We start from the raw sequence: 24,899 nt of genomic DNA on the forward strand, positions 1-24,899 counted from the left end.
GCTAAACGCGCATCCGACGCTCGAGCTCGTTGTCGTTTGCTTGTCAGTCAGAGCCTCAGGCGAAAGGTGGTTAGCTAACTTTGAGAGAAATCCTATTAATACATCCATGGAGAAATCACACGTAATTTGAATAACAGTGTTTATTAGATATACAATATAAACATAGAACTTCACTTAGGTTCAAAGCACCGCCACCACCACAGAAGACTACCTCGGAAAATTAATTTCACTAGTCTAAATAAGTTAGGCTATTTAAAAATAATTTCACTCGGCTAAATAAGTTATTTAAATGGTAGCGCCGAGGCTTCAAAACCCAGCATTTGTTTAAAGGAGAATGCTCGTTTTTGACAACCTAGACCTTATTTACGGCATATTATAAGACGTTTGACTCATCGAGATAACTTTGGTGTAACTTTGGTGTAATTCGGAGGCCTGTAGAAGAAATTTAAAATCCAGCGTGAGCCAAGTATATCCATGTAATGGCGGCAGACGGGACACTGAGAATGCAGCTTCTAAAAAATCTATTTTCTGCCGCGAAACGGTTGTTTTCATCAATCTGTCTTTATGAATCGCTATTTGTGCTTACAAGGGCTTGTGGTTTTTCACATGCCTCTGTAATATGATCCATAGAAACGTCTTTAGAAACGAAATAGCTTCCCCACTTGCTCCAGCACGCATGCGCACAGCGCGCAGACTGGCTATAACGTCCCTGTGGCCCTCAAGGAAGCTGTTCAAGCGCAGTTGGATCAGTACGAGAAGGATGGACACAACCACAGTCACTCAGCCCACAGACTGGATTAGCAATCTGGTCATAGTAATGAAGCCAGACAAATTGCGGCTTTGCATTGACCCCCAAGCCCCTTAATCGAGCTTTAAGGCGGTCCCACTACCTCATGCCCACTTTAGATGACGTGCTGTACAAGCTACCGAAAGCACGCATCTTCACCCTGGTGGATGCACGAGATGCATTCCTTCAGTGTCGCCTGGATGAGGAGAGCATCCTGATGACAACATTCTTGACGCCATAGGGTAGGAAACGGTGGCTGAAACTTCCTGAAACTTCCTTCCTGAAAGAAGCAGTATGACGAGGCAGCCATTCAGCAGGCAGACTATCTGAACGTCACCAGCCAACACCTCTCACAGATTCGAAAGCACATGGAGGAGGATGTGTCTCCAAACACTCAAGTCAGTCGTGCTTGAGGGATGGCCAGAACAAAAGGAGGAGAGCCCCATAGCCATCAGGGAATACTGGGCCGTTAGAGATTAAATAAGTGCACAGGACGGTGTGCTCTTCAGGAGCCAGCGCGTCATCATTCCGAAAGCTATGCGTCCTGAGATGCTGAAACGGATCCACTACAACCATGTGGGGGGCGAGGCTTGCTATAGGCATGCCCGAGGCTTGCTATAGGCATGCCCGAGATACACTCTACTGGCCCAATATGCCGGCCCAATATGCAAGGCGAGATCAAGGACTGTGCAGCAGTGCTCCGTGTGTAATGAGAATGCACACGAACAACAGAAAGAGACCATGATGTCGCACCCACTCCCCACACGTCCCTGGCAGCTGGAGAGCTTGGACCTGTTCAGCTATGCAAAACAAGACTTCCTGCTCATGGTGGACCATTACTCCGACTTCTGGGAGATCGACATGCTACCTGTCAGCAGAGACAACGATCCGAAGATGCAAGGCACAGTTTGCACGCTATGGCATTCCAGACAGGGTCATTTCTGATTCTGGAAGTCAGTTTGGATGTGGAGAGTTTCGGGCATTTGCAAGAGAGTGGGGTTTCGAACATGTCATGTCCTTGCCGGGGCACCCAAAAGCTAACGGCAAAGCAGAGTCCGCAGTGAAGATTGTGAAAAGCCTCTGCAGGAAAGCAGATCGTGCCAATGAGGATCCCTGGAAGGCTTTTCTACATTGGAGAAACACGCCCACGGAGGGTATGCGCTGCAGTCCGGCACAACGGCTGATGTCATGGAGGCTGAGGACTCTTCTCCCTGTGGCCGACCAGCTACTAGCGCCTCAGGTCGTCACTGGGGTTCCCGACAAGCTGAGAGTGAGATATCAGGCAGCAAAGCTAGTGTATGACAGATCAGCCAAGGATCTTCCATTGCTGAACATCGGCCAGCCCATAAGGATGAAGCCGCTCCCAGGAGACAGGACGGGCCGATGGAGGAGAGGTGTATGCAGGTGGGACCTCGGTCCTATCTCGTCAACGTGCAAGGAACTACGTATCGTCGCAACAGGGTTGATCTCAGACCAGCGGAGGCTGCCCCTCCCCAGCCGGCAGCTCACCCGGAACAGCCACCTGAGCCCGGAGACGCACATGCGAGCGGGGGCGGTGTCAATGAGGTCGTCAGTAGCACTGGGGTGTCTTCAAGCTTGTCAACCCTGAGGTCGCCGCCTTCTTCACCACAGACTGTGAGCACACCATGCCGTGAGTTACAGGGCCGGGCCTTCTCCCGGAGTGGGAGGCTGATTAAGCCTCCAGACAGACTTGACCTCTAGGTCATACACTGAACTGAGAGTGGAACACACACACGTATACAGACACAGGAGTGATGTGGGAAACAAAAAGAAAAAAAAAAAAGAGTAAAGAAAACTGTGATTATGTGCTCTGATGCTGTTATTTTTATACAATTGCTGGTAATGTTCTGGTTGCTAGTGATTAATTGTTTGTCTCTGTTTAGGTGCACTATTTGATATTGGGATGGGAGAATTAGTGTTCAAATGGTTAAGAGCAAATGTTGCTCTTTTTGTATTGATACTTTACTAAAGGAAGGGAGATGTTGCAGGGTGTCTTATGATGTAGCCAACAGCCCCACCTTGTGGGCGCTGTTATAGATATAGGCTACCTGCCTCACGTGTTATGCCCCATATCTGTTATGCGCACGGCCGACTAATAGGCCTACATTTAGGCATTTACAGACACAGCCCGACGTAACAACTATCCTTCACAATTGTAATCAAATCAGATAGTCACAATAGGACGGGCAAAGCCTTTTTCAATCATTTGTTCTGTCCACTTCATGCAAGTCCTTTTAATTTAATTTAAATTTAAAACTCCGTTTTATATTTTGTGAACTCTTGGAAGCCTGAATCTTGGGCTATATGAAACAAACAAACCTAAGGTGAAGGCTAGAATAGGTATAGCCTACACCTATTTCAGAAGAAAGAAGTTCTCACCCTCTCAATGTCTTTTAGTGGGTTCGTGGGATTCAGCTGCAAAAGGCCGCCAAACACAGGCAGAGGACGCGGTCCAGGAGGAAAGCCTTTGGGTCTGCGGTCCCTGACCAGGAATAAGAAGAGCAGGAAGAAAAAGAGCCATAACAGTACAGAGCCCAACATTGTGTAGCCTACTATGCCTACACGGAATTTCCATTATATCCACTTTATAGACCCCTTTACAACAACAAAATGCGCGCGCATCTTGGCAACGAACGGATGCGCTACACCCGTTGCCACCAGGGGCCTCATTTATCATTGAGGTAGGCCTACTCCTTCTTTTACACAGTCTTTTCCGCGATTTCAGGCGTACGCCCTCCCCCCACACACAGCGCGATCTATCAAGCAAAAAGGGCGGATATTTAGTCGCCTTTCTACGCGCTTTTGTACGACACCACTCAACTCGGCGTACCGATTTAGACGGGTTTTTACACACTTTTTGAACACAGGGGGAACTGGCGACGCAGGTGGTGCGTCGGTGAATTACAATGTTTGATGGAGAGAGGAAGAGCGAGAGTTTATGAACGCACAATCATGTAGGCTAATAGCCCAATTCAGAACAAACATCTATCGCAATGCAAGATCGTGTCCTCTAACCGGCTCATTAATGGTCCGATATGGATTTGTTCCCCAAACTTAACCTATGCGCAATATGTCCTCACACACCTAATGCAGGCACTCCATCAAACGGCAATAATTTACCAATTAGATTGTTATTAATATGTGATCATGTGGACCTGTTTGCTGTTTGGTAAGCATATGACAGTCCTCCTGTGCGTAATGCGAGCCAAAATGAATCCGGCCCTACTCGGCCTAGGCTACTGGCCGAGATAGAACTTCAAAGAGGTGACGGCGATGGCGACTGCACCCACATATTGATAAGGGCACCATCAGTGAATGAATACGTGTTAGCAGTATAGGCTACAGCACTGCATTCTGAACCCAATAATAAAATAAGCACCGAACTGACGGAAGAACTCGATAGGAAAATAAAGTAGGACACGAGGGAGACGTGCTGCTACTTGTCACTGCTCACCTCACGCACAGCTGATCAGGTCAGTTAACTGTGGTGAGGGAGACCTTTATTGACCACGCCCAGAAAACACACAGTGGCTGTCATTAGTCAATCAGTGCATCACTACAAAAACTAAAGCAATCAATCAACAGAACATTAAGTTTGCCCATCATAAATAACTCAACCAAAACGAATAAACATTAATAATTTGAGGGCACATCTCAACAATACGTCTATGTGAATCGCAAAAATGTGCACACTATAAATACCCAAATCATATGTGACGCCGACATGCTCATCACAAGTGTAGTGGCACGGTGGCCTGGCCCCACGCATGACTCATTCATCTTGGCGCACAGCAGGGTAGGGGCTAGACTGGAGGCAGGCGCTACGCGTGACGGCTGGCTTGTTGGTGTGTGCATTGCCAAGATACATATTATTTTTCTTTTTTACTTTAATCTTTATTTGCATTTTCCATCCATACAACGACAATACAATAAAACATACAAACTAACAATAACAGCGTATGGGTACTTCCATCAATGCAGCTTTTTTCTCTTACTCAAATATTACAATTTCAATATTAGTGGTATCATCACACTTCCTTCTATAATCCATCGATTTTTCCCATCTCCCTTCAAACTTTCCTTCCTGCATCCTCAATGCATGTGTGAACTTCTCCATAACATAAATCTCCTCCACAACACCCAGCCACTGCTCCTTGGTTGGGGGTTCCACCTTATACCAAGCCCTCGTTATTGTCTTTTTACTAGCAACCAATAGTACTTTCACTAGGTATCTGGCCCCTCCTTGTACATCATCCTGTGTTATGTTTGCCAAGATATATATTCAAAGCTGATAAGAATAAGAACCAGTCAAGACCCCACCACAAAATGAGGACCCAAGCCCTCAGCCCCCTCCCCGTCATGAGGTTTACCAGCGGGGCCAAAGGGCCCACACTGAGGTCATGCGCCAGCTATGAAGACACAAACAAGTAAGGTTCACATTTCTACCATTTTATTGTCTGTTGGTGGGTGACTGTGTGAGGTGTGTGAGTGCGTTTGTGAGTGAATGTGTGAGGTCCGTGAGTGTGGTAGTGAGTGACTGTGTGAGGTCCTTGAGTGTGGTAGTGAGTGACTGTGTGAGGTCCGTGAGTGTGGTAGTGAGTGACAGTGTGAGGTCCGTGACAGCATGTGTGAGGGAATGAAGTGCAGTGAGGATGTCCTGTTGGCTCTGGTGGTGTAGTGTGGTGACCTCCACCAACTGCTGCACAACTGCCCCACAACTGCCCCAATCCCTTCTGCCATTTCCCTCTGGGCCTCTAGGGTCATGAGCCTCCAGCACAGCGTCTGAGAGGAAGCCCAGCCCTCAGGGACCCTTGAGGCAGGGACGCTGGCAGCCGGAGGTGGAGGCGTGGGCGGTGGAGACGGAGACGGAGGCGCTGGAGATGGCACTGGAGGTGGAGGCCGGTGTGCTGGAGGTGGAGGCACTGGAGGTCGTGGCGCTGGATGTAGAGGCTGCAACCGGCGGGGGCACGACCGTCAGGTCAAGGACCACTGCAGACTCCCCCTCCTCTGAGTCCCACCCCACGTCAGAATCTGGAGAAACAATTTCAGTCATTTTCTTTGAGTTTGTCTGTTAACTTGATTATGCATTAAACATTTTATTGTGTAGCCATATTCAATTGATATGTTTTTCTGTTGGCAGCCAAATAAATGCTTAAGTGTGATTTACCGGGTGATTTAGATGAGTCTTAATTTCCCAGAGGGGAAAATGTTTAATGTGGTCTAACATTATGAAGTGGTCATCTGTGTTATCGTTCCCTGTGTTGGTCATAAATCAATCATATCCTACCACAGAATGTGTGGAATGTTTGCTTTCCTCACAGCCACATAATACAGCATGTCCGTGTACGCCAAATACAGGATGCACGAAACGTACAGCAGGCTACCTACACTGTAGGAGCAATCAGACAAATGTAGGCTCGTACAAATAGCTTACCTTCCGAAGATGATTTTCTTTCCTCGCATGGACCTCACCAACAAGCACATGCACCTCTGTCTCCGAAAAGTTTCTCTTCTTTCCGCGTTTTTCCATAAACGTATTTGTCTTTCCTATGCTCCACGCTATATTATGTCGGTTCCTTCCGGGGTATCCACGTTGTGCGCTGTCATAGTTTTGACCATATATGGTTGAATTTGGGCGTGGAGAGGGCGGAACACAGGGCGCGTGCGCGTACGCTCTCTTCTCCGACACCGTCGGATTTTCTGTGGTGAATTTGGCGCAGCAGCGTGTACGCCATTTTTGATAGATCCGAAAAGCGTGTAAATATTCTCGTCGTACGCTACTTTTCGCATTTTCCTCGTTTTCGTCGTACGCCCTCTTTTACACCGGAATTTACACGCTCTTTGATAAATGAGGCCCCTGGGCGCCGAGGCGGCGTAGGTTAATGGGACAAAACAAGGCCACAGAAGAGACCAGAGACAGTCTTATCGGAGAAGAGACGAGGAAGGGGGGGGACACTCAAACCACATAAAAATGTTGCAACGAGACCAATGCTTTGATTTGGGTTCAGACAGCATACAGAGGTCAACTGTACATTAGGCATGCCATCGTCTTTTGTATGTAAAACCTTCTGGAATAAACCGCTTTTGCTGAGGCTCAAATCCCGTGTTGGAGAGATTCATTTGGAATACACCTGAAAAGGAGACACTGGACTGTGTGGTATTGAGTGAGATTGGGGGGCCGTCTTTTATTGGAAACAAAAAACACAACGCAGAGCTGAAATAAGGACAATAATAAAAGACAACAAGATGCATCACCAACCTCAATAATACAACCCAATGCCAACCTAATTTTCAGAGGTGATGCCAACATTGGTTTAACTGGCAACTGTGCCAACCTTTGCCGGCGTTGGGCCAACGTATGCTTGCTTTCTGGGAGCTACTGGACAAAATCTGTCTTGTCACTGTTTACCTGGGACCCCTGCCAAATATGTATGTTGTCAGGTCAACGTGTCCAAGGAAAATGGAAACAGATAGAGATTTGCTCATTTATGTGTTTGACAGCAGATCGTGCGACAGCACTTCACTGCCACCTACTGCTGAACGGTAGGCGAGCATTCGAGTTTGACTGTTGCCCATTGACGTGTCAAATTCAGCTGTCCATGGTGCTGAAATAGCCCAGCCAGATGGTTTAAATGTTGAAAACATGTTCAGTTCACAAGATAGTTCCATCTTACTAGCAATCAAATTATTACTACTTTTGTATCATATAATGTCTGACAATAAAACACACAAGATCTTGTCTAATTTATCTGTGTGACTGACTAAGATTTGATCCATGTGCACCCTCTCTTCAGAATCTAAATGGTGGACTGGACACTCAAGCCATGTTATGTCACACAAAGGATCATCTCTGTCGTCTGTCTCTTGTGGGAGACCATTTCAAGTTCATCTCAGAATAACTGAAATGTGATATGCTGAAGAAGGAAGCTTGAAATAAAATAGCAAGTGGCAGTTAATATCTTTTTATATATGTGAATTCTACAGACTCATAATAATGTCCAACAATATATGTCAAGCTCAATGTAAACAATTCGATTTTTTTTTTTAACAAAATGTGAATACACTCTTGATTAATAATTTCACAATGTATCATTGCACTGGCAGGTACGGTTGCATAAGGCACCTTAGATTGGCCGGTATGCCCCAACAGTAACATCAAACAGTTTGGGATTGTTCAGTGCCCCTTCTTTATCCAAAAGAAAATAGAACTTGTGGCCTTTTACTCGGAGGGGAATGAAGGAGGGTGACTCATGTCTGTGGGCATGGCAGGCTACTGAAGACAAGGGTATGGTTAATCTTCTGCCTTTGTCAGGTCCCAGGGGTGACTGTGTGCAGATGGTGACCATCCTGCCCCCCTTGTGCAAAATCACCTGACTGACAGATCTGCGACAGAACAGGGCGCCAAGTAAAGCAATTCCTCCTCCTGATAAAATGACAGAGAGAGAGAGAGAATAAATAACTACCACAATCCAGTATACCAGGGAGACTGGAATAATTATTTATAAATCAGTTAGGGAAACATTTTATTTAGTGCATCATGGAACGAAAACCTTTTTTTTTCTTGTGTGGCCTAGGAGAAATTAAGAGCTGTGACACCTTTACATGGTTTAGCTGTAAAGAGCTCCAGCCCTAAAACTTACCAATAGCAAGACAGGCCAATGTGAACCCGTATCTCCAGGCAACAGATCCCAAATTCATTTCGAAACCCCAAAGGCCTGCCAAACCAGTGGTAGCCACTTTTCTTCCACCCAAGGTATTTCTATCCGTATCTCGTAGGCCAGTGAAAGCGAAGTTGGCCAGGTATGTCCAGAAAATAATCTGCCCGCCGCAGAAGACTGCTAAGAGCCGAAAGAACTTTGTCCGGTCATGTTCAAACAGAACAACATCTTTAGTCACAGCTGTCAGCGTGGAAAACGGTCGAGAAGCAGGTTGCTGTTTGCAGGGCTTAAAGAGAATTCAGAAAGATTGAGTTAAAACTCGTCTTTTGAGATCAGAATTAGCCTAATCAAAATCAGAATCAATTTTATAGCCAGGTAGTTTTTTGTTTTTTTACACATGAATTTGTTCTGGTCAGTTGTTGCATAACACTGATGGATTGACAACATTAGACAGGGCGTGGACTAGACAGGATAGCCTACAAAATACAAAGTGTGTTTTGTGTACAATGTGTATGCGTGCCATTATGATGTGTAGGCTATGTGCACCTTCCAAAAATGTTACACTCACCAAGTTGTAAAGGTGACGGATCCCACGTCTTCCCCCAATGCAGGTAGATGTTGTTTCATACAACGCTCTAAATTTCACTTCACTACCACTAACAGTCTGCAAGCCGCGCAAATTTGACAGGAAATTTGGGCGTGCAAGGCTGGAGATATTTAACAAACGCTGAAAGCCCATTCTTCTGCTAGAGGTTTGTTTCGTTGTAACCGTTAAACTTTTAACAGTTTGTGTCTTCTTCTGCTTTTCATACACTAGATTAATTCCATACTTCCTATGGAATGTTTCAATGTCATGTTTCACATTATTTGTCCCAACTTTGAACCTGCCACATTGAAGAAGCCGTCGCCATGTCAGATAAATTCACGGATACAACTACGGACACTGCAATGGTACAAAACTATGAGGTGCCATCTGGCCGGCGACAAACCGCGGAGCAACATTTTCGCGAATCAGTCCACGGGCATCTGAATTTTTTTTTTCAGTATGTTTCCCCTCTTTTTGTTTCATTGTCTTTTACTTATTCCTCGCATTCTTGTTTTTTAGTCTTCTTGGTCATAATAAAATGCATGAATAAATGCCCACAAGGGAGGGAGGCAAGGCTTTTGTTCCCATATTTGGAAGTCGGCTGGAGTGGAGAGACTTCAGGAAGTATATGGTCGGAACAAAAAAAACTACAGGCCCCATAATTCTTCAGCCGGGTCCGTTCTTCCTTGTCAAGTCTGGCCGTGGTACACGAGCCCTATACCTCCATGCACGAGCCAGCACCGTTATAGATCTCATTCTGGACTGCAGACGGTGATACACAAGAAAACCAATCATGGTAATGTTGCGTTAAATGTTCGATATAACGTTATCTGTCTAACGTTATATATATATTTTCAAAAGTATGCCTAACCTGCTCTAGATCTGAAGAGAATGAACTCGAGTGTCGCCCGGCCATTAACATTTCTTTAGGTAACGAGAACGTTAGCTAACGTTAGTTTTCCAATAGCTTAAGCTACGCCGTTAGCTACGTTATTAAGGCCCTATAGAACATCACAATTAAATAACGAGTGAGGTAATGTTGGCTAGCATAGTAGGCTAGATTTATATAGACAGATAAAATGCATCGTTACTGGTACCAAATATGTCTGGTAAAGCTCGCTTGAGTGAATGACACCTTAGCTAGCTGTGTTAGCTAACTCGATAGCTAACGTTAGCCACCTGAAGTTAGCTAGCTAGTGCTAGCCAGTGGGATAATACTGGTCGCTAGCTAGCTACAGGGTATGGGAGCTAGTGAGCTAGTTTTACCGTTAGCTAGCTAGCTTTGCCGCTAGCTACCCACACACACTCATTCACACTACAGTAACGTTAGTTAACGTCAGCTAACAGTCTAGCAGCTAGCTACCGGTGGCCAGCAGCGGTTTCTCGAACACTTCCTTGAAACCGTTGCGAATCCTTAATCTGAACTGGCCCTTGGAATAGGAGCTAGCTAGCTTGCCTACGTATTGGTTAAGCTTGCTACGACGGATAGTTAGCTATCTAGCTAGTATGTGTCCACTCCCTCTGCGTGTCTATCCCAAAATCTCGCCGCTCGTTACGGCCGACCCCACCCTTACAAGCAAGGAAGGGTGCCATTTATTAATAATAGCTACTAATAGCCAGATTGAGTCTGAATTCAACAATGTAGACGTTTTTAAAAAAGTAGTATTTGAAAGAATAGTGGCTACTAGACATACAAACACGTGATATAACAATTGATCGCTTGAATTTACTGGCCACAAACTCCTAACGTTGTAGCTGGCAGAGTTTTTTTTTTTTTTTAAGGACTGGGTACCAAAGTCACTCCCCTTCTTCAGGAGTGTAGAGGACCGGAAGTGCCTAGATAACAATGTCTTCACAACATCAAGTATTCCTTCCAGAATAAAAACACATTAGGGCTACTTTCCAAATAAAAATTTAATCTCGAACACAAAGCTACCACAGAGGAACAATATTTCTGTCATACTGCTGATGGCCAGCTTTCCACAGACAGCCACGGCATGGTAACGGTGACAAACCCATTGCTATAGCTACTGTATGCCACCATAGGTCAAGAACCAGTGTACCTGGGTAAAGACAAGCTAGCCATTGCTAGTATGAATTGCAATAAAGGAACACAAGTGCTATTTCTCAAGGTGGTCCCTCTCCTTGTCTGTGTTTCCTTGCCTCTGTTCAACTTGTTGACCTCTTTGATCAAGCCATAATTCTTAATTCTCTGTCTTTAGGCCTCCGGAGTGACAGTGACCGATGACGTTATCAAAGTCTTCAACGAGATGAAGGTGCGTAAGGCCCAAGCCAACGAGGATGAGAAGAAGAAGAGGAAGAAGGCTGTGCTTTTCTGCCTGAGCCCAGACAAGAAGAACATAATTCTGGAGGAGGGCAAGGAGATCCTCCTTGGCCAGGTAGGTGACACCGTCCAGGACCCCTACCTGGACTTTGTCAAGATGTTGCCTCCGGATGATTGCCGCTACGCTCTTTACGATGCCTCTTATGAGACCAAGGAAACCAAGAAAGAGGACCTCGTCTTCATCTTTTGGTGAGTGAAGTGAACTGATCATCAGTGATCATACCTTAATTGTTACTAGTATTCACCGATTATTTTGTTAGTTTATTCGTACACTGGCAAGTGCTTCATTTCAGCATGTATTCATTTTTAAAACATATTTTCTGTAATTACTTTGCAAGCGTCATCTCTGTTTATCTAGTTGGATCCTTCCACTACACTATTTTTATTTTCTGGAGTTCTGATGGTGTTTCGATATTCCAAGATTTTTAGTAGTGGTGGTGAAAATCACACCTAGTCTTTTTCTTAACAATTTGCTAATTAGGGCACCAGAAAATGCTCCCCTGAAAAGCAAAATGATCTACGCCAGCTCCAAGGATGCCATTAAGAAGAAATTCACAGGTGAGTGGAGAAAGTTTTAGGATAAGAATATTTTGCATGTAATGATCATTGAATATTCTTGTGATATGTTAAATTGTGATATTTTAACAACTATAGGAATCAAGCATGAATGGCAAGTCAATGGTCTGGACGACATAAAAGACAGGCGCACCTTGGCAGAGAAACTTGGAGGCTCATCTGTGGTCACCCTTGAAGGCGGTCCTGTATAAATCCAGCCAAAGGCTTCAACTGAGTCCTGCAGAGGAAGAATTACGAGACATAAAATTCCAAGGGTTTGGCTGTTCATTCCAGAATGGGAGGGATTTGGGTGAGGGGGCTTAAAGATGAAACAAAAGTGGCTTGAGGGTTTATTTTATGGTTTAAACTGCATTTCCCCCATTTCAGTGCACTTCTCTATATGAAGAACACAAAAGCCAGTTCTTAAAGCAATTGTTCAGTATATTTAAACTCTTATCTCTATAGTATCCATACCTTAACAGGTCTTCATACTTATGGTCTCATTGCTATCCAATGTTCAGTGCTCTGGTTATGTCGACATGAGACATGTTTTAAATCCTGTTGGTACAAGATTAAACATACTGAACAGTTGCTTTAAATGGCAATTTGTGATGATCACAAAATATGTGAAGTATTACATCAACCATTCCAACACTCTACAATTCTCCTTAATGAAATGTGCCGATTTAATGGTTCAAAGTTGTGGTTATTCCATTTCATCACACCACTCTAAATGAAGAACAAAAAATACAAGAATTTGTGATTAATGATTATTCAAAATGGACAAAGTTCTATGTCCAAGACTGTCCTCAGTTTTTCTTCATTGATACAGAAATTATATGTAAACAAAATGTGATTCACCATGTAGTGAGATATATACTGTATATATCTACACACAGGTTAACTGTTTGTGTCTTGTATGAGGAACTCCAGATAGCTGGATGAGTTGTATTGAAGTTAAAAAGACAGATGATTGGCCTAATTGACCACTAAAAACCATTTAAGTATATTTCTCCAAATAACGAGCTTCAACCTCAGAGTTAGCTGGCTTACCTGGTATCCCTAGTTTTTGGAACTCCACCCTGTGTCTTGATCAAATGAAGGAAAACAGACTTTTGACATGCTGTGTTGTTGTCCATTCATGCACACTTTTGTATTCTTAAAGGTGCGTTATGCAACATTTCCATACAATCAGTTCTACATGTTAAATGTATCTGTACTGAAAAATACGAATTCCTTGACAAAGTAACCTAACTCGAACCTTATATAAGTGGCTTGTGTATTGGTATATTCTCTCCAGCTTCTGTCTGTACAAACTGCAGCATGTCCCTAGTTTACAACTGGTCCTTTTCCTCCAATGCAGTCATGGCTTTCACATGAGACTGTGCTGTATCCTCTGAGGTTGAAACATTACACACTACCTCATAATGTCCCTGCCAAGATTGTTTGGATTTATGAAGAAAGTTGGTTTCTAAACTAAGTGTTTTGAAGTCATAGGCTGTCCAACCATTTGTATCCTTGGAAAAACAGGTTTAAATGTTGCATAGTGCACCTTGGATTATCTGCTGGTGATAGCTTAATTGCCAAATTTGTTGTTGAGCATGTTTGTAGTTTCAGTTAATCTTTTGCTTAACATGCTTTCTGCACATCTTGAAATCCAAACACCACAATTCCAGAGAGAACTTCTTAAACACAAGCAGCCCGAGAATGCATTCATTTGGCTCCCCAGCAACTTAAACAGGGATTGAAGTGAGGGGTATGAAGAAAATTGAGAGGCTGCAGTTGTTAAAGGCCTTTGAGATGTGGATGAATCTTGTTTTGTTTTTTTGTCTCATGTCAAAATAAAGTAAATGCACTTAAATTACTGTGCCAGTTTATCTCTGACATTTGTGTGTACCTGCCAGTGAAGGCCCATTGCATTAAAGCATGACTTACCTACAGTTCACCTCTACTTTAAAATAAAAAATAATTGTGTAGGCTGCATGGAGACGTAGGCCTACGTCAGGAGGGGCATCACTAATTTTTTTAAGTGATGCGCTGTATGGTGTCGTGTTGACGTCAGATCTCAGCAGGGAGAGGTGCAGGTGAATATCCTGACCAATGAGGGGAGGCGTGAGAGTGGGATAATCTTGCGATATGTCTTTCTGAATGGAGAGTAGGATCTGCACTAAGAGCAATAGGCCTACCGCTAATAGTCTTTTCTGCTACGTCTGTCCTCCGATTCGACGCCGGTGGCGTCAAATGAGTGAATGCTTATGGAAGAATTACGGTGACGACTCATCGAAAACATCACCGGAAACGGTGATCTCGCATAATGAAGTGAAAGAGGACTGGAGCCGTCAAGAGGATGCTGGCTGGTCTGAGGTGTGATAACTTAACTAGGGGAATGCTCGAGTAGCCCACGTCTTCTCTCGGGAGATTTTACATTTCTGAAATGGAGAATGTTAACACGGCATTTGCCAAAGGAGGAGGTCTCGACACCGCACCTCCCTTCGTGGGAAACAGAACTCCAACACCTGCCAAATCCTAGCAAGTGAGGAGCGAACGAGGATGCCTGCAGTGACCGTGACCGGAGAAGCTCCCTTTCTCAACGGGGGTGGGAGAGAAGAGGTAGAACGGTGGTTTGTTCCTGTGTGCGTGCGTGTTTGTATGTGGGTGCGTGCACGTATATGACAGCCTATGTAGGCAACTAGGCCCATAATAAGTATTATAATAGAATAGAAGGTGTGTGAGTGTGCGCCTCCAGGAATTCACGTTGTCCTGCAATTAACGCGCTCAAGTGGCAACAGAATGGTCCTCTCTCAGAGCCCATGTCGAAAGCAGAAAAAGCCGTGCACGCTGGTGCGTCGAGCTGCAGTTTCAGAGTCCAGTTGGACTGTAGGCTACCATGGATTTTAGTGTTTTGGCCGACAAGGTTGAAGAGTAACCGTCTACTAATGGGGAGACGTACGCGACTGCAATGCAGTTCAGTTAAATATTTGTATGCGACATATTTCACTAGCACGATAAAACATAAATAATGTATTTTATATGGTGAGTAGGCCTAGTAAACCTAGAATGTGACTTAAAGTTGCTAATCAAAAACCTGTGTAATTCTTGATTGAATGACACGTAGAGAGATGGACCAACGTTTAGTGTGTAGTTTATTTTTGTCCTTAACATGTTAGTTTCCTAATGTTCATGTCATTCTGTAGGCTAATGTCAGGATTATGTGTTGTGATAGCCTTTATTTCTGGAGTGCTACTTACATTCCCTCCTAAAATCTTTCCCAGGATCTTTAAAGATGTAACACCCTAATCCAGATAACAGGGGCTCCTCTCTCATCTTCTGTCTGCCACCCCCCATCCTCTTGATTCCAAAACAGAGTCGGAAATGTAGGCTACAACATATATAGTGCAACATGTTTGAGCTCAACAGAATGTTACTTGAAGTGTTGGGTGAATGTCTTACTTAATTCAACAGTAAACTTGCCTTAGCTTTACAGCATACAAGGAAATACAACACTGCTTGTGTATTTTTGTTTATCAAGCTTGTAAACAACAGCCAGGGCTGCTCAGGAAAAGAGTAGCAAGTCCTCTCAGAACTCCTTTCATCCACTCCTGTTTTTATTTCTTCCGCACTAATTGCCTTTTAGTGCAGGGCAAGTAGAGAGATGGTCTATCATCATTAAAACACACAAACAGACATTAGTCCTCTCTGCCACTCTCTCGGAAACCGTGGTCTTTCCCTTCAGTCTGCTCCCTAATTAGTTCCTAATTAAACTACAATTAAACCTCTGCACCTCTGCCAAGATGAACCCTGGCCCCATAATTTGGTCAGCAGCCAACAGAACCAACCTCCTCTGCAAGGGCACTGATACGAGAGAGCCTATTCTACTACTCCAAAAAGAATGCTGATAGTCTCCCTCTTTCTGCTTCTTAAGTTATATGATTATATGTGTCCAAGAGTGACATTGTTAGCATGTTATGCTTTTTCAGTGCATGCATATACTCAAATTGGGAAGCAGCAGTTGCTACAGTGCCGCTCATCCGCTTGCCTCTCACTCTAATGAGGCCTAAAAGCATCAGCCTTTTCCAATATCCACTAAAACCATGTGCTTAAAAGGGGCTGCATGGTATTGGTTACACACTGCCAGGAAATGTGTGCATGCCTCCAGAGACTGTAACGGTCTATTCCGTTATCACTTTATGAAGGGGGGAGGGGGGGGCAGACAAGATGGATGCATAATAAATTAAAGCCAGAGCACTTTGCTGTACAGTTAGATGTAGGCTACTACTATATAGTATTTTTGGCATGGAATACAATTCATGTTTTATGCTCTCTGATTGTTCTTCCCTTTCTAGAAAAAATCCAGTTTTAACACCCTTTCCTTTCCTTGTCTCTCTTGTCCTCCTACTGTTCACCTCTCCTATCCTTTAACCCCCCCCCAAAACCCCATTGCCCATTATGACTGATACTATATCATCATACCTTGTACTCACTCCTCACCTCACATCTAATACTTTGATCCATGTCCTTTCACTACTCACTCATGCCTCCCGTTATCACCAAACAACAACACTAACAAACAACTTTTATTGTCAAACCGTTACGGTTTGTCCCTGAGACATGACCTTTAAGCCAAACACACCCATTTATCACTTTTTAAATCAAATCTCTATTCGTATGTGGACATAACCTGTCCCTCCGTTCCCCCTGTACCTGTACCTTGTCTCTTACCCCTCCCTCACCCCCATAGCAGCGTCCCTGTAAACCGTCCCTCCCCGGGTCCCTGTGCCGGGAGTCCCACTGGAAGTGCCTGCTCCTCACGCTGCTCATGTTCGGCTGCTTCGGCACGCTCGGGTGGTGCTCCCTCTACCGCGTCACCGTCATGGCCGCCGATGACCATGGCCTCTACTACGGCGGCCGCGCCCGCCTCTACCACGACAGCCCCTGCTCCAACGGGTACGTGTACATCCCTGTGGCGTTCCTGGTCATGCTCTACATCGTGTATCTGGTGGAGTGCTGGCACTGCTACTCGAAGACGGCGTCGCTGGCGCGCGTGGAGATCGGCCAGGTGTACGACAGGGTCCAGAGGCTCCAGCAGGCCATGCCCTGCATCTGGTGGAAGGCCATCAGCTATCACTACGTCCGACGGACGAGGCAGGTGACCCGCTATCGCAATGGCGACGCGTACACCACCACGCAGGTCTACCATGAGCGGGTCAACACGCACGCGGCCAGCTCTGAGTTCGACTACGCCCGGCACGGCGTCAAGGACGTGTCCAAGGAGCTCCTCGGCCTCCTGGAGCACCCGGCCACCCGCCTCCGTTTCACCAAGTGCTTCAGCTTCGCCAGCGCCCGCGCCGAGGCTGCCTACCTGACCCAGCGGGCGCGCTTCTTCGCAGACAACGAGGGCCTGGACGACTACATGGAGGCGCGTGAGGGCATGCACCTCAAGAACGTCGACTTCCGGGAGAACATGCTGGCGTTCCCCGACCCTGCGCGGCAGCCCTGGTTCTCCCGACGCCGGGTGTTCTGGCTGGCCTCCGCACTGCTGTTGTCCTGGCCACTGCGCGTCGTGTCGGAGTACCGCACGGCGTTCGTGCACTACCACGTGGAGAAGCTATTCGGCGAGAACGAGAACAGCGGCGAGAACGACGGCGACGGTGGGAGCTACCGCTCGAGGGGAGGGAACGGGGAAGGCGGCGGCGGGCCCAGGTTGCGCGTCATATCCCGGGTGAACACGGTCGACATCACGGAACTAGAGTGGCACATTCGCTGCAACCAGCAGCTGGTGCCCAGTTACTCCGAGGCGGTGTTGATGGACCTGAACACCAGCACGCTGGCGGCCGCGGCGCACGGTCCGACGAGGCGAAACTCCAGCTACGTCCTCCAGAGCTGCCCACGTTGCTGCAGGACCGTCAGCAGCTCCTCACTGCCCTCGCGCGTCAGAGGCAACGTGGCGCTGGGGGCCAGCTCTCTGCCGAGCGGGGCGGCGGGACGGCCGGGGGCGGGGCGGCTGACCCTCAGCCGCAGCGTGTTCTCGCTCGGCCGCCTGCACACGGTGCGCCAAGCGTGCCTGTTCCACTCCAGGAGTCTGGGCGGAGGGCTCGGGGGCAGGGGGGGAGACGATGGAGGGGGGGGCGGAGGAGGAGGAGGGTTTCTGGGGCTGGGACTCCGTAGGACGACCGAAGAAAGCCGCGGGGTCCTGGTGGGGGACGAGTACGATGAGGATGAAAATGGCGTACCACTGGAGGAGGAGGAGGAGGCGCAGGAAGTAGAGGAAGGGAGAGCTGAGGTCCGGGAGGGAGTTACAGAAAGACCGCCAGCCTACCAGGATGCCCTCCACTTCCCCGTTTTAATTGTTCACGGCGAGGAGAGCTGTCATGGGGGAGGTGACCTTGACACAGGATAGTCTCTGTGATTGGCCAGGGTGAGATACACGACTGCAATTGTGGAAGGTGGTCTATGGAATGAGAAAGGTGGGTGTTGGGGAGGGTTGTGGAGCACAACCGGAAACCGTAGTCTGTGCCTGTGAGGTTCCTTACTAAAACAAACATGAGGGAAAAGTGGTTAAAGTGCTTGATGAAATTACAAAGATGTACTTGAGTTTAGAACAAGAGATATGAAAACTTCTATTGTTCACAATGAACAAAACTTTAAAAGTTGCACTTTATTTTATAGTACAGAACCACACCACTAAGTGAATACCAGGGTACATAGTACAATAAGATCAAATGCAACTTAATTACCGTGTATCTTTGTAAGAAATGGAAGCTGTTCTTTGCATGTTATATTGAGCATCAACAGTACTTCCATTACTCAATGAGATTAGATTATTTCAGAGGAACAGCGCATTCTGCAGTAGAATGTAGATGGTAGAAAAGAGAGTTTAGCTTTTCAAGCTGAATCTACCAGTGGGCTAGGGAAAGATAAACCTGTTTAAAGTTTCAGGTTGCACATGGACTCTTTCATTTACTTTTCATTTTATAAGAATGAAAACATACAGTACTTAACCTAGATAACAGTGACGTCAGAAATGTAACTATCAGAAACAGCATGATTCTTGATAGAAGAAAACCAATTAGTTAAATCTCAGCAATCCTCTTCTAACAAGTTACTCCATGTGACATATAGGAAAAAATTGGAGCATAGAGCTTACATATGGCAATTTTTTTTTTTTATCATACAGTACTACACACCTACTTTATAGTGATTGAATGAGAATCCAGAAGCGTATGTATTGCCACAGGGGACTGTTTGTGGTGGACCCATTGGACATTGCCTCAGAGATGCTTCAGCACAGATCAGGAATCTGCTGGAAGACTCATCCACATCTCTGCCTCAACATGGACCAGGGTGAATAGATGGTGGATGGGGTTGGGGGGAGAAGACAACCAAAGGATTGAGAAAGCAATTATACAGTACTTGACTGAGTTTAGTTAGTTGCTAAACCAACTCTATCTCTGTTCTTCCTGAAAGATAATAAGTTTCTTTCAAAATGTCTCGGGTAATTTGTCATCACTTTTATAAAGCAGGGGGGTTCCTTCAAGTCTCAGGTATGCCTACTGTAACAGTACATCTTGGGAAAGTATGGATAGGTTCCAGTCCCATACCCAGGTATTCTCTGTCCTTATTACTTCCCTTCTCCTTATTCATTGATTCCATTAATAATACCGTATTTGCAGGACCATTAGCTAGGATTATCAACAGTTGTAGAGCACATTTGTTAATAATGTAAAACAGAATGTGGGATATCTCAACATTTCTTAATCTGATTTTGGTTTTTATTCTGATTATAAATTAGGTTAGCACACAAATTAACAGCAGTGCTACACAGACATGACTTGAGGTAAACATAATTTGCCCAAGCACAACAGAACACAATAATAAAGTTACTGTACATCCAGACAAACACTGGCACAATTGGGAAACCAGCATGCCAAAATATGCTCTGCTATCCACACAAATACACATATAGATGCACAAGTTTTAAGCACAAGTAGATATCTTGAAATATGTTCGCAAGCTCAAATGTAGACAGATATTTCAAAGAATGACCTTTTTAACTAATACAATGCACTGACTACTGACTACATATTCAAGCATCACAGTAGTCAGAGAGTGTAATGGTGGGGCACTGTAATGGAATCCCATTGACAAAGCACACCAAAACTTTGAAAAAGACTGCTACTCATGCTTAAACTGTTACAAATCCAATTTGTTGTTGGTGAATGTGATTATGGTGAGTAGGGTGATGGCATAGAAGCACTAATAAAGTCTGTCTTGATATATCATATTGACTAGCATGTTTATACATTTGCTTTTTGTCTGATGATTGGGATCAGCAATCAATCATTAAGTACTGAGAAATACATTACTCATTACTATACAGTTAAGGCCTAATGAATAAAAGTTGGTTATTGGTGTATTGGGGTCACATAATGGCCATGGATCACTAACTGTGCATACTCAGTCATCTTAATTTGGCCCATCCTCACACTAATCTGCTGTTAAAATAGGGCCATGCACTCGTCACATCTCATTTGTAAGAGAAGCTGTGGTTTCCAGTGCAGCTCAATATCCAAACAGAACGTAGCCCTGCGCTGAAGTGTTTGCATGCAGGTAGCTGGGCATGGCTAACACTGACCTACTGCAGGAGAGGTCAGTGTGGTGGTCAGACAGGACGGTGGAAGAAGGGCTCTGTTTCAGAGGCTCTCCATTCTGACCCAGGCCGTGACTGCTGCCGCCTCTGGACAAACACCACCGCCATGATCTGCACCCAGAAGAAGAAACTGACCCACACTGACCTCTGGGGGAGAAACACACAGAGAAGAAGAGAGGGAAACATGAAAATCATCACATGAAAACGTTTTGGAAAATTCATCTTAATCAGCATTCTTGTATTGCACTATATTTTCCTTTGGTGTTCATTAACAAGCATTTTAAAATTGGATTGTGGTCAAAGAGATCAGGAGAGGTTTGTGGTGGAAATTACGTGACAGACCTCTGCGCAATATAAACCAGAATAGAAGCGATTCCCAACATTAGAGCTGGGCCAGGTTTGATTCTCCGCCTCTTCACAACTGAAATAGAGCAAATCATTAAAAATTCCCCCAAAATAATACATTTTATAATACACATTATACTTGATCATCGGCTGCCAGCGCGACAGTGGTAGGAAGGATAAAGACAAGCGAACCAACGGCAGGGTGCAGCCTTACCTGCTTAAGGCAGGCACATTGTGGAGGGCAGACAGACAGAGACGGTCCCTCCCGATCCTCAGGATACATCCAGACACCACCAGGAAGAACAGTAGCGTCACACATACACCCAGGGTCACACTCAGGCACACTCTCTCCCTTAGGGGTGGGGGGGGGGGTAAAAATACAATAATTTAAACTATACGCCATCATAATCCCCAGCTGCTCTAAATGTGTGACCTTGCTGTTGTGTCTTAAGCACTATTTTTTAGATGAGACCCTTTCTGTGGCACCTCTGCTGTAGCCTCGTAACACCATCCTGATCTCGCCAGCTCACATAACTTTTTTGGGGAGAAGAGCCAATAACTGAATTTAAGGGGGGAAATGTTTTCGCTCTTCGCCAGACTGCGTTCGGAAGTTCCGCCATTGATGTTAGTCAGAGTGCTAGTTGATCCGATGCTAGCTAATCATTTTGATCTACACCCACTGGCACAGCCTCTCTAGCACACAAACGGTCTGCATGGCTGACTGATCCGTGGACAGAGGCAGAATGTGAGCTCACCGGGTCAGGATGGTCTTTAGAGGGGGGAGCTACCTCTGCAGGAGCCCGTGGCCAAGGAGCTGCTCACCTCTTGACCTCCTCGTCCACACAGCTGGTGTAGGCCCAGTACAGGATCAGGGAGAAGCAGTAGATGGACACACCCACAGAGATGGCTGAGACAAAGTAGCAGAGGGAGGGATGGCTGGGGTTCTCCAGGAACAGGTTTTGGCCAGATGCATTGTACTGGACGGTCCCATATAGAATGCATTGCCCTGCAAAGTGGCCCTGAAAACACACAAAACCCAGCAATATTCAGCATAGCATGACTGTACAAGCACTTCTATCATAACATAATTTGATAGAGATTACTGCAAAATAATCTGTGTACTATATCAATTGTACATTGTGTGGACTACAACATTCTTATAAAAAGACTGAAGGTTCAATGGAGTAATGATTGGCTGACAGAATTCATGGACACAGACAGAGAGGGTTTGCCCAGGAGGGGAGGGATACATGTGCTTTCAAATTAGTATCTGCAAGGAGGCCTTCTTACACACAGGCCTCAGTCTCCAGGTCTGGAAACAAATGGGAGCCTAATTCAACTAGGAATGGAATTCCAGAGACATCTTTGCACAATGATACCAAACATCGCTTTGCCTTGGTCACTAGATCTCTCTCTCTCTCTCTCTCTCTCTCTCTCTCTCTCTCTCTCTCTCTCTCTCTCTCTCAAAATTAAATTGAGAATGTATAGCCAAGTTTGCAACATATAGCCTACTCTAATAACACTAGACAATAGTGTTCTTAAAGTTCTCTATAGTTGAATTATATGTCATATGACTTATTACACTATCCTAGGGGCTTCAGTGTTAGTTTTCATGATGATGTATCTTTCAACAAGCATGTTCAACAAGTTTAAAATATGAATCTACTAATGAGAGCGAGCTCACGTCAGGTGTCAAACCATAGCCTACCTGAGTGATGGTCAGCGTAGCTGCGGCAATTATTCCACAGATGAAACAACCCGCATACAACACCAGCTCCAGGACCAGCAGCCACGGCAGGGCCGTCAAGACCATCTCTACGTTTGAAAAGTTCCTTTCCAGTTCCGCACAGTAAGCCACGCAGTTAGACAGGCGCGCCTCCAGAGTCCAGACGACCGGCAGCAGCTATGTGCAACGTTTCCTTTCACGCACCTATAGTAAACCATTGTTAGATTAATTGAAAGAATGCAATGCATACACACTTTACTGTCCCGGGACCTCACCAGCAATGTTGCTATTGCCTTGGCATGCAGAGGTAGTTTACATAAAATACTATAACACACACACACACTTTCTCACACACACAAACACACAGAGCCCAAGAAGGAAAATTATTCGCCTGTTTGAAGGTGTGATTCACAAGAGACCACAGTCTGCATTGCTCTATGGTTTTCTATAGAAATCGCATGTACAAAATAAATAATTTGAGTTTACATGACCATAATCTCCCTACACCGCCTTCATATGACAAGGTTGCACACAACCACACGAGGGCGCTGTGTAACAAAGAAAAAACAAAAACAACGAATTGATTCTGAAAAGCTAGAGGTCGTAGTGTATGTCTATGGGTTGGTTGATGCACTCAACTATTTTTATCCATAAGGAGGATGTGTGAAGGGTGCAATTGAAAAAGCAGCAGAAAAGGGATTGATTCATCACGCCCAGGCCTTCTAATGAGCTGAATAAAGCTACAGGGGGAAATGTTATAAATAAACTGGTATACACACACATACACAGTACCAGTCAAATGTGTCCAAACTTTTGACTGGTATTGTAGTCGAAAGTTTGGACACACCTGAGAAGCCTTTGACTGATACTGTACATATACAGCACATGCAGTACAGCCTATATATATGGAAATGACTACAAAATAAACCATTCTAAAATGTGACCCTGGCCTATAGGATGTGGGGATGTCTCAGACATTTTAATATCCACTTCAGCATACAAAAGGAAAGACCAAGCAGATCAAATCAGCCCTTGCTGTATGACCCAGCTGAGGGGAAGGATGAATTTGTGTATTTGAGGCCCCAATATTGTGTGGGATATATAGGAATATACATGCAGTTGTATATCCACCTTGGGGTATCACAGAAGTAGTAATGTACAATAGCCCTAACTGATAAGTTAGAAATATATGTCATTTTATAAACTTATAATATACTTCTATAGGATGGTGCTCTAGTCAACTGAAAGGGAGAAGTTAGGAAAAGGTAGCTTCAAGCCTGACACATTTAGCTATACGGTTCTACACAATAAAAATCATTGAAATCAAAGGGACGGTTTCTTTGAAAGAGGTTACCAATTCTGATATTCTGTCACCCCTTGAGTCACTAAATAGATACTTTAAATGTGTAAATAACCAAATAACGGCTAGCCTAGATGTGACAGTGTTCTAACATATTAATCTATTTTGTGTTGTTGACTTATCTGGTCATCCCTATCTTGCAACAACATGTTTCCTAGCACCCAGTGTGCTCTCTGGAGTGTTTACATGATACCGGATACTCTGTCTCCCCCCGCCCTCGAGGGTGGGACATGAATAGAAAATTTGTTTTTGTTGATATTTATACTCTTTTCTATACACGATAACTACTATTCTTCATCCTGTCAGACAGTAGACATAGTAGAGGTAGGCTACATACATTAATCTCAGTTCCTGGTCTTAAACAGACTCACTAGGCCTATATTGCCCCCTCTACAGCACGTTCCGTTCCACCCCCCCTCGTTTCAAGCATCACATTTCATCCCGTGCTGGAACACGTTTTCCTCCAGCCCTCCAACAACAAAAGCCTAGGAGTCTCTGAACCATGAGAATGATCACATATTTGGCCCTGGATCCAGAAGAAAGGCTGATTATTAGGTTATTATTCGCCAGCAGATTCCTGAGAGCAGTCAGGTCTGATCATGTAAGAGGTGATCGATGACGTATCTCCTCAAAGCAGAACTGCAAAACAGGTCAAACAACACAAACAAGAGTCACTGAATATCAAACGCAGTTCATGTTGATCAGTTGATTGATTGATTGATTGATTGGTTGATCAGCACAAGAAAATACCATTGTTGTATCTTGATTAGTCTGTCAATAACATAGGCTATGTGTTGTAAATATCCCAGTTAAGATTGCTTTTAGTTTAAACATTTCAGAACTGTGCAATTAGAAATCGGGTCAGAATTA

General features: G+C 45.0%; 4 protein-coding genes across 4 annotated transcripts; 2 read left to right on the top strand and 2 right to left on the bottom strand.

The window, feature by feature from the left end:
- Nucleotides 1-7,932: 7,932 nt before the first annotated feature.
- Nucleotides 7,933-9,280, bottom strand: tmem223 (transmembrane protein 223; the record flags this gene model as incomplete). Its single annotated transcript, XM_084449480.1, has 3 exons — nt 9,035-9,280; nt 8,449-8,752; nt 7,933-8,231 (listed from the first exon to the last, which is right to left on the bottom strand). The coding sequence occupies exons 1-3, from the start codon at nt 9,203-9,205 to the stop codon at nt 7,933-7,935; spliced, it is 774 nt and encodes a 257-aa protein (XP_084305606.1). The 5' UTR covers nt 9,206-9,280.
- A 459-nt stretch (nt 9,281-9,739) lies between these two features.
- LOC311318300 (cofilin-2-like) lies at nt 9,740-13,806 on the top strand. The gene is made up of 4 exons (XM_084449590.1): nt 9,740-9,848; nt 11,275-11,585; nt 11,878-11,954; nt 12,051-13,806. Exons 1-4 carry the CDS (start codon nt 9,846-9,848, stop codon nt 12,161-12,163), a joined length of 504 nt encoding a protein of 167 aa, XP_084305716.1. The 5' UTR covers nt 9,740-9,845; the 3' UTR covers nt 12,164-13,806.
- Nucleotides 13,807-14,501: 695 nt separating this feature from the next.
- Nucleotides 14,502-18,348, top strand: tmem151a (transmembrane protein 151A; the record flags this gene model as incomplete). Its single annotated transcript, XM_084450550.1, has 2 exons — nt 14,502-14,561; nt 16,690-18,348. The coding sequence occupies 2 exons, from the start codon at nt 14,502-14,504 to the stop codon at nt 18,346-18,348; spliced, it is 1,719 nt and encodes a 572-aa protein (XP_084306676.1).
- Nucleotides 18,349-20,610: 2,262 nt separating this feature from the next.
- tmem179bb (transmembrane protein 179Bb) lies at nt 20,611-22,756 on the bottom strand (the record flags this gene model as incomplete). The annotated part of the gene is made up of 5 exons (XM_084449660.1): nt 20,611-20,745; nt 20,941-21,019; nt 21,158-21,295; nt 21,766-21,962; nt 22,652-22,756. 5 exons carry the CDS (start codon nt 22,754-22,756, stop codon nt 20,611-20,613), a joined length of 654 nt encoding a protein of 217 aa, XP_084305786.1.
- Nucleotides 22,757-24,899: the final 2,143 nt, after the last annotated feature.

This window comes from Borostomias antarcticus (assembly GCF_949987555.1).
Source record: "Borostomias antarcticus genome assembly, chromosome: 15".
Lineage (NCBI taxonomy): Eukaryota > Metazoa > Chordata > Actinopteri > Stomiiformes > Stomiidae > Borostomias > Borostomias antarcticus.

Coding starts and splice junctions, on each gene's coding strand:
- LOC311318300 (XM_084449590.1), top strand. Junction 11,586..11,877: donor GACCTCGTCTTCATCTTTTG/GTGAGTGAAGTG, acceptor TTTGCTAATTAG/GGCACCAGAAAATGCTCCCC. Junction 11,955..12,050: donor CATTAAGAAGAAATTCACAG/GTGAGTGGAGAA, acceptor TAACAACTATAG/GAATCAAGCATGAATGGCAA.